Genomic DNA, 9,923 nt, shown 5'->3' on the forward strand with positions numbered 1-9,923 from the left:
TTTTAATAAAAGCTGTAGTAGAGCTAATATTAGCATATGCAGAAATCATTAATCTGATTGGCTCCCTCAGGCTTCAGAGTGGACAGTTGGGTGGCCACGCCTCCTGGTTACAAAACTGTAGCGGTAAATTACAGTGATTTTTAAGAGCAAGCCATAATTTGTCTTCTAAAATGTCTTCTTCATGTTGTGCTTTTGGGCGTCAGAGACATTCATCTTTAGCACATACTTTTAAATCGGACACTTTTCCAAGCCAACAGAAGACGGTTGTGGTTCCAGGCAAGAAGGAGCGATAACTGGCCTGAGGAGCTTCATCTCTGCAGCACCTATTTCATCTTAGCTAATAAGCTAACTGTTATATCAGTGAAGTTGGCTTGCTAACCAAGAGTTTAACAGGTTTAGCTGGCTATTGACTTTAGCTAGTTAGCTAACATGCCTATGTTATATTGCTTTAACAAACCTGCATTGCTCGCCTAAAACCTATATCGAGAAACTAGCTAGCTAACTATAGATAGCTGAGTCACATATAATGGACATGTTTAGCTAGCTCACTTTATTTAGCTAACAAATTAGCTTATGGCATCTGTTTTAACCCTAACCCTTAGCTTTCAGTGACAAGACAACGTCCATGATGTTGTAATATTAATCATTACGTCATCATTTTTTTCTTTTAACACACACTGACTTAAACATAAACCAGCTACTAATTTGCATATGCAAATGAGAAGTTACAAAATGGTAAATGCTAAATCATTAAAATCTCACAAACGGCCTCTCATTGGCTATTGCAGTTAGCATATGCAAATAAGGTAACCTGCTGGTGCATACTGGCTTGTTTATCTACGCTGCTTTAAGGACGCAGTGATTTACACACTTAAAAACACAAGTAATATTCAGAGATTTAATGATGTTTAGAGTACACATAAAAGGAAGAAACATAAAAACAGAACAAGGTTTAAATTAACAAGACAAGACAAAAGAGGAGAAAAGTTCATGGTGGTGTTGGAGGGTCAGTGAAATGTCAGAAATGCCTCCCTTTGTGTCATTTTTCCACATGATGCTGAATTATTTTATTCTAATATATTTTATTTTGTTGTACATTTCGGTGTCTTGTGTAGCACGGTCCCCGAAACAGAAATGAAAGATTTTTCTTCTAATCACGGTTAAAATTTTTATTACAAAATTGCACCAGAGGAAACACTATTTACTGTAAAATAGAGGCTCCACACATGTGGAATAAAACATACTGTACACTGTAAAAACTGCTCTAAAAAAATAATACTCCCTTAAAACACTAAAAAAAATAATAATCCGGTGGCGTGGGCGTGTCCTCAGTGTCCTTGTTTGATGATGATGTCCGACATGTCGTCCACTTTGTGAAGCTCCAGGTTCTGAGAGTGAGAAAACACACGACTTCTGATGAGCATTAAAAACTAACACTTTATTAATAAACACTGTTGTCAAATACTCATGCAAACAAAATAAAAACATCCAAGGCCGCCTGAATCACCCCAAACCATGTTACAAACTGTGTTATGATCTCATGAGACCAGGGTAGAACTTTTTGGGCATAATTCTAACAGATAGTTTAGACAGCTCATCACTCAGAGAACACTATACCAGCGCTGAAGCATGGTGGTGGCAGCATTATGCTATGAAGCTGCTTCTTTTCAGCTGTGACTGGGGCTCTGGTCAAGATGGAGGGAATCGTGGATATCTATTTTGGCGTAAAACCTGCAGGCTTCTGTTAGACCGCTGACCTTCCAGCACGATAACGACCCAAAGCACAAACCCAAGTCAACGAAGGAACGTCGCACGCTGTAGTTACAGCACTGAGTCGCATTTAAACATCCTGACATACCAAATTACATTTTTTTTCTTCTTATCAACCCACTCATAATGTGATGTGAGTATTTTAGCGTACACTAATCATCGCTTGGTCAGAATTCACTTACAGAGACTCAGGCATGACGATGCTGTTTTTATAAGGTTTTTTTTTTTCCTCTACTGATTATTTTATTATTAAACTGCTCCATGTGGACGTTTGGTTTCAGTTAAACACTGAAGCAGCTACAATTTACCCAAATAATAATTATAAAAAAATAAAAAAAAAACCTCAACGTCTGTTAATACAATACACACAACCTTACAAGCCCCGCCCCCTTTCTAGGGTAGCTAGACCAGCTTCTTTTTATTTTAAATTGTAAAAACACTCACATCTTTAATATTAACTGCAAGACCGTTACAGTGTCGACTTTAAGAATTATGCGCTCCATTTAATTCCACTGAAAGGGTTTAATCCACTTTTTATTATTGTTTTTTTTTCCTCTTTAACGTGTACGACTCTCACTGACGCCAAGCCCTGATGATTTAATGCGGAAAGGGTCGCCAGATTTTATTATGCGGAAAAATAGAGCAAATTAATGGTTTATTTTTTTCAGGACTCACCTTCTCATTGGCCAGATGCAGGAGAGCGACGAAGGCCAAGGGCACAGACAGGTTACTGGCCATGGTGCTGGGGAGCCTGGAATAGGAAACGAGCCAAAGACATGAATTATTATCCATTTCTTAGTTATGTATAATTAATCCGAGTGCGTGAAGGAGAGCCGCAGGTCGCGCTGATGGGTGTAAAAGATGCACGAGGATCCTGCAGAGCCGCGCTGCCGGGGAACACGGCTCACGTCTCTGCCACGTGCACCGTTACGTCCCACGAGATTAAACGCACGAAGCGTCACAGGTGACGGATCCGTCAGCAGCGCGTGGCAGTGATGGAGCGGCACTCCTTCAAGCATGCGACAGCTGTATTTACAGGAAGACCTTTAAAATCCTAATGAAATCATATATATTAGGTGATTTAGAGCTTTCTGTAACGAGTCTCTTGGTGCCGTCGACACAAATAAGCCAGTGTTTAAGAAAAATGAATTGAAAAACATTCACACATCTGGGAAAATGGTGGAACTGATGATTCATCCTGTATTTATCTAGTTTGGTTAAAATCAAGTGCTCTCTAGAACACATTTGTCCCGCCTTCATAAAACTCAGGAGTAGCAGCTAGTTAGCATCAAACGTGCGTCGTTTGTGTAGTTACGGGTGTGTTGTATGTTATTCTGCTTCCAAAACATCCCTGGTGTGTTGAAAAGATGGTTAGTGTGTGTGTGTGTGTGTGTGTGAGTGTGAGAGAGAGCGAGAGAGAGAGAGAGAGAGACTTGTGCAGAAAGCTTGTTTCTCTATAAACCCTGATAGTAGAAATGAAAAAGCTTATCAGGTTCTCTTAGGGAAAAGGAAAAAAAAAAAAAAAAAGTCTTCATTGTGGATTCGCTACGCAGAATAATCTCCACAAGCACCACAGCGAGTAATTCGGGTGCAGGACGAAGCAAAATGGCAGTGAACTTACACAGAGTGTAGAAATCATTATGTTTCAATCTTCTGAATGTATAACCATGATAACTATCTTACTTTTGTAAGAGCGTCCTGGTGGACTGGCTGAAGGATTTCTCTCCTGGGACTTCTGTAGGCTTCTCGCTCTCAGCAACCTTTAAAAAAAAACCCAGAGAGATATGAAATGAAGCTGGACACCTCAGATCAGGGATGAGTTGTTATTACAGATATGTGCTCATCTATCCTGCTGTGTGTGTGTGTGTGTGTGTGTGTGTGTGTAACAGAATACCATGGCTGGTTTCTCAGGGCTGTCTGTCAGGAGGCTCCACATGCTGCTCTTCAGGCGCTTCATGTCCATCTTCTTGGCTGTTTTGGCGTAATTAATCTCAATGATGTTGACCTGGAGAAAAGAGAGAGAGAGAGAGAGTGAGAGAGAGAGAGAGTGAGAGAGAGTGTGTGTGTGTGTGTGTGTGTGTGTGTGTGTGGTAGATTTGTCTCCAAGGACCAGTTCCATCCACAGGTCTTATCTAAATACAATCTGTTTCCATCACATAATATAATCCTCTAGTTAAATATTTTCTCTGTTCCTTACGGGAATCCGACTCGGACTAAACGGCTCGTGTCCCTCGCAGTGGGAATCGTAGTCACAGTAAACACGTCGTCACGTAGAAACAATAACGTGAAGGTAAAAGCAACGGTGAGAACGCTGACTCCGTGCCTCTGACGGTTAGGTTTATTTGTATAATTATTATTATTGGTAACAGTGAGAGGGTGTTCGCTCTTACTTTATACGGCTCGGGCACCAGGCAGTCTTCTCCGTATGTGGAGACGCCGTCGGCGTCCAGTCTGTCCGTCACGGGCTGAGAGTCATCCGATCCCGCGAAGCCTTCGACCTCATCATCGCTGTCCTCGAGCTGCCAGAGGTCACCACAGGGGTGCCAAAAAAACCCCCCCCAAAAAAATCACATTACTGATGTGAGCATCAGCTAAAGGTTCACAGATTTGTGTCCAGCGTTTATATTATTTAAAGTACATCACAAAGAAAAGGCGTGTGTGTGTGTGTGTGTGTGTGTGTGTGTGTGTGTGTACCTGCAGCCGTGGGCAGAAGTTAGCAGTGTCATTAGCGTTGTTATAGTCGTACTCTCCAATGTCCTCGGCTAGCTCACCTGATATCCTCTTCTTGTCTTTTACAATCAGCTACAGCGTGTAAAAAAAAAAAAAAAAAAAAAACAAACACAGGAGACTCGTTACATCTTTAGTGCATCTGCGTAAAGTTTTGTAGCGTGTTGTGTAACAGTGCATTAAAGTAGCTGCAGGTTGTTTAGTGAGTCACCGTGCTGGCAGGTTTGAGGCTGAGCTGCGACAGGTTGCTGAGCGGATACTGGAAATCTGCCGGCAGCGTCGTTTTCTTGTTGCTGGTGTTCAGGGCAGATTTACTGATGGTGGTCGCTGCCTGGAAATGACAGATATGAGTCACGGATAAACGAAAAAACTCCTGGTTTAGAAATCTTCCGGTAAAAAGCAGGAGTGAGAGTTTTGTGTGTGTGAGCAAAAAGTGTTACATGAAGTCAAATGCAAAATCTAAAAAGAAATTCCTTCAGATAAACGGAAAATCATGCGCTTCTTCACGACTATTTCAGACTCGGCTCTAGTGTGCACATTTTTGTTGATATTAAAAATATTTTATTAGAAAAATGTATTTTTGTCGAATACTATTATTTTGAAAAAATAATAAAATAAATAAATAAGAGTAAAAAAAAAAATCATTAAGGACAAGGCACAAAGTGAAAGTAAAAAAATAAAATCAGCTGCTTCCTGTAAGTCTGTAATTTTTTAATTTTAAAAAGATATCCTGATAACTTCAATATGTAAAAAAATTACAATCACAATATCGATATTATAAGCTCCAAGTGTCATATATTACCTTCTAAGTAGAAGATCAGGCAAACTTTTTTTAAACAATAAGACAAGAATTTTTTTTAATCCCAGGTGGCAAAATCCAGATTAAAAAAAAAAAAAAAAAGGTTTATTTTGTGTCACAGTGTTACACAGAATTATTGCATCACTGTGCAACTGTCACTGTGTAAAAGAATAAGTGCACGTATTTCCAGCGGTGTTCGTTTAACGCTCCATCCTGTCTCGTTGAGTAAGATTTCCTTGCGACATTTCTGTACCAAATCAAACCGCTGTTTTCAGCAGAACCCGTGAGGTGAGATCTTACTCTGGTTGTGCGGAAGTAGTTGTGAAAGTGGACGTCCTCGCTGAAGTCGATCACCAGGGCACTTTTCGGCGCTCGCTTTTTGGTTTCCTTCTCCGGCTTGTGATCCTCTACAGGGTGAAACACAAACAACAAAAACCCGTGTACATGCTGCGTCACATGAGCTACGGTAGGAACAGTTGGCGGCGCGGGATCCGCGTGAGCTCACGTTTGTGTGTGGGTTTGAAGAGCCAGTATCCCGGGCCGACCCACGTCGCCATGGTGCGGGGGCTGAAGTACGAATACTCTCTGGGTTTGTCTGACAGCTGCAGGCACATGGTGGTGATGTCGCCTTCTCCGATCGGTATAATCCCTCTGCACAGACACGCGCTCACGTTAACGGATTATACTACGACAAAACACTAAAACAAAAACCTCCATGATGGGAAAAGCCTCGACTGCTCAGTTCTACGCTTTAGTGTTTTATTCTAATAAGTGAGCAAAAGCAGATGTTACTCAGACACTGGCTCTCTCACCGCCCTTTCTCGGGGCTCCTCCTAGAGCAGGCGTCTTTGTGCTCGTCGAAGGGATCCCCGCACTCTCCCTCTCCTCTGTCGTCTCCGTCCGCATCGAAATGGTCCTCGAAATCCGGCGCCTCGCACTCGTCCGGCTCGATTTCGGCGTTGACGTCAAACGCGTGCTCGCCCTGCTTCATCTTCTCCAGCAGCTGGTTCAGGTTGGTCGTCTGCGGAGAAACAAGATTTAGCTTTCACTAGGGGTGTGAAGCTCAGGCTTCCAAAGCAGGACGTAGGTGTTTATATCTTTATAAGGGATGGGTGGAATTGTACCTGGTCAGGTGTCCACTGGGTGAAGGAGAAATCTTCTAGAGACGGGCAGACGGGCATCTTTTCCTCCAGAGTCTTTAAACTAACTGCGGGTACAAAAGAAAAATCCCCAGTGAGATCTGTCTCTCTGTTCACACTTCACACACACAGACACACACACAGACACACACACAGACACACACACAGACACACACACAGACACACACACAGACACACACACAGACAGGTGTTTAGTGCAGTACCTGTGAAGGGTGAGGCAGGTGTGTGCTGTACAGGTGAGGGAGAGCTGGCTGGTCTGGAGTGCAGCAGGGTCATGTGGGAGGGGAACCGGAGCTCACAGCGGCTGTCCTCACTGAACAGCACGGACAGAAACACTCCGGCTGTACTGTTCTCATCGAAAGACGCGGCCATGCGCTGGAACATGGGGTCCACCTGTAACACCACGTACACGTGATGACTGAGGTCAGACATTCTGCTCTTAATAAACATCATCATTAGACACGTTTCTCTCTCGTTCTCTTTCCACCTGTATGATTCTGTCATTCCCTGTAAAGGGGGCGTGGCCTCTGCGGCTATCGTACACCCGTGTCCTTTACCTCACACTTCATCTCCGACTCTGAGAGGTTGATGTTGCTCAGGTTCTGCTCCACCGTCTTCTTCGGAGGCCGTTTCTTTGGGGCCTGCTTGGTGGCTGCCTGTTCACTCACACTGCCGTCTGCCGCCTCCACGTCTTCTCCTGCCTCCTGGCCTGATACAGTCATAGCCGGCATTAACACACACACACACACACACACACACACACAGTTAAACACACAGTGGCATGATATACATCACCTTTAATATGTGGTTTTTCACCCCCCTCTCTCTCTCACACTTTCGCTGTTCTCCTACACTGCAGGTGTTAAAAAGTAACACGAGCGGTTTCTGAGATAATCGTGACATTGTGTTGGTGTGACTGCTCAGTCCAGCAGGTTACATAATCCATCACTGAGCATAATTATGCGATTCATTTCTGTAAGAGCGACACGTTAACCTCATGCTGTCTTACGCACAGGACAGGCGTTATCTACTGTATCTACAGAACACAAACAATGTCAGGAAAAGCAGCATGTCTAGGCTGAGAGATGATCTCGGAGCAGTGTGTATTAGGATATCAGATGTTAATCACTGGCACGTCTAATTAACGCAGATAAACACACACACACACACACACACACACACACCATCTTTCGGTTTGGTCTCGGAGCCCAGGCCTCCCAGAACTCTGTAGGCATCAGCGTGTACCGCGTCCACCCTCACAGCATAGATCTTAGTGCTGGCGTCCAGAGTCCCTGCAGCCACCTGCACACACACACACACACACACACACACACACACACACACACACACACACACACACAATCACATCAGGTGCCTACTACAGCAGACCTGGCTATCATAAGCGTGCACATAGTTTTCCAACAGAGTGTTTAAAGATACTCGTGAAGATCTAAGACACACTCACCTTGAAGTTGAGCTCGGAGTCTTTCTGCTTGAGAATGTCCGCCATGTAATCGATGAGGTGCAGACCAAACGCGTTCTTCGTGGTAATTTTCTACAGACATATTGATGACATGTTATAAATATACATTAGCACTGTTGGAATTGTTTAGCTCTCCGTGTGTGTGTGTGTGTGTGTGTGTGTGTGTGTGTGTGTGTGTGTGTGTGTGTTTGAGTTTTCGCTCACGTTTTCCGTCGAGAGCTTGATGCAGGTGGAGTAATGCTCCGAGATCTGCGCAGAGGAAAGCTTGGGCACGGCAGCAGGAGTTCCTGTGCTACTGTAAACGCATCAAACGCGTCATTTCGGGGATGAGAGTCCCATCAGTGTGCTCATAATCAAATCTATAATATATTGCAATAATTGCTGTGTGTGTGGCAAGTATTTCAGGGATTCAGGGACATGACAGTGTGCTATGGAACAGTAATAATACTAATGAAGTTCGTCCTTGTAACACAATCAGTGCAGCAATGGATCATTGCTTGGAGACAGGTGAACTCACCTGTAGCCCTCGTTGATGGAGGAGTCGGCCCCTGCGTGAAGGTCGATGACTCTGGACCTGCGCCTCTGCCTTCGCTCCTGCTCATCGTCGTTGCTTTGGATGGATCCGAGAAGCGGCGTGCTGGTGGCCGAGAGGGCCGTTTTGTGCCCCAGCGCCGGAGAGGACCACTGCCTTGGCCGGGAAGTCGGGGTGCTCACCACACTCATGCTGCCTGTCAATCAAATCCAGAGTGAGGGGGAGAAAATATTTACTGTCCCAAACTCCAGCAAGGTCTCAGGCTCTCAAACACACTGACAATCATGATTATGAGGAAATTATAAAACTGTGCTGTGCTTAATACAGAGAAGAAAGTCTCAGCAGAAATGACATGAAGTAGTAGTAATGAGAAATGCTGTTCTTTTGAATGATTCGAATCATTTGAATCGACTCTCTTAAACGATTCCTTTCTGAATCATTTATTTAAAACACAAATATCTTTTACTTTATTTAACAAAAGGATTATCTATGTATGTATGTATGTATATGTATATGTAATTTAGTTAAATAAAGCACCCCTAAGGATAAACGTGAGTCAAGTAACAGCTAAAATTATTTTTAAATAAAACATTAAAATGTATACAACTAGCATTAGCAATATTAGCTAGCTGGCGTCGCTAATAAACACACATTTCAACAAACACAAACAGAATTAAACACTCACTGTAATCGATAGCGCAACTTGGTAATGAATATCCGATTACTTATTGAGAATTAAAACAAATTTATCAAAAAAAAATCTTTAATTTTCTGTAAACAACGGAACTAAACCACACACAGGCGAGTAACTCCGCTAACTCCTATTTGAAATTTAGCGCCGGACGGTTAGTACGTCATACGTCCGTGATGACGACATCACGCACGCACCCACGCACGACGCCAAAGGGGGCAAAAAAAAAGCTTACTGCTGATCTAGGATCAGTTATTTGAAGTTAAAATGAGCGGTGGGTATCGATCAGTGGAAAATCGAAGCTGTTCTCAGAACAGTTTTGAGGAGGACGCGTCTACCAGACTGTCAGCGTGTGAGTGTGGTTAATGTTAAAGCTAGTTTACTTCAAATTTAGCCAGATAATCTGTCTGGTACATTACAATACGTATTTGTTGGCGAAAGGTTCTGAATATTGTTAAATAATATTTGTCAAAACCTTTTGTGAAATGAATAATAAACACATAAACACATAATAAGCTTATAAACCATGACACAATTAGAAGACAGTTCTCTACTAGCTAGTTAACATAGCTAGCTAGCTACCTGTTTTAGGATTTACCTTTTAAACTCCTAAAAATTAAACCTTTTAAAATTAATTATAGTCATATTTTGTTGTTTTATTACTTATTTAGTAGGCATGGCTGTTTTGCGCTTTGCTATAACAGTGTTGTGTAGACAGCACTACAGGCCATAACAGGAGTACCATTTTACTGTCTATTTCT

At 42.8% G+C, this 9,923-nt stretch overlaps 1 protein-coding gene across 2 annotated transcripts; it reads right to left on the bottom strand.

The window, feature by feature from the left end:
* Window positions 1–884: 884 nt before the first annotated feature.
* ncaph (non-SMC condensin I complex, subunit H) lies at window positions 885–9,334 on the bottom strand. Of its 2 annotated transcripts, none has more exons than XM_034299412.2 (18): window positions 9,157–9,334; window positions 8,457–8,667; window positions 8,144–8,231; window positions 7,922–8,011; window positions 7,641–7,758; window positions 7,014–7,165; window positions 6,660–6,849; window positions 6,421–6,503; window positions 6,109–6,317; window positions 5,802–5,947; window positions 5,597–5,703; window positions 4,709–4,828; window positions 4,465–4,572; window positions 4,161–4,289; window positions 3,665–3,775; window positions 3,454–3,530; window positions 2,446–2,521; window positions 885–1,388 (listed from the first exon to the last, which is right to left on the bottom strand). In XM_034299412.2, the coding sequence occupies exons 2-18, from the start codon at window positions 8,660–8,662 to the stop codon at window positions 1,329–1,331; spliced, it is 2,070 nt and encodes a 689-aa protein (XP_034155303.2). In that variant the 5' UTR covers window positions 8,663–8,667; window positions 9,157–9,334; the 3' UTR covers window positions 885–1,328. The 2 variants fall into 2 exon arrangements, with proteins under 2 accessions (XP_034155303.2, XP_034155302.2); XM_034299411.2 differs by having other exon boundaries at window positions 8,144–8,234.
* Window positions 9,335–9,923: the final 589 nt, after the last annotated feature.

The sequence above is a fragment of the Pangasianodon hypophthalmus genome, chromosome 24 (genome assembly GCF_027358585.1).
Source record: "Pangasianodon hypophthalmus isolate fPanHyp1 chromosome 24, fPanHyp1.pri, whole genome shotgun sequence".
Classification (NCBI taxonomy): Eukaryota; Metazoa; Chordata; class Actinopteri; order Siluriformes; family Pangasiidae; genus Pangasianodon; species Pangasianodon hypophthalmus.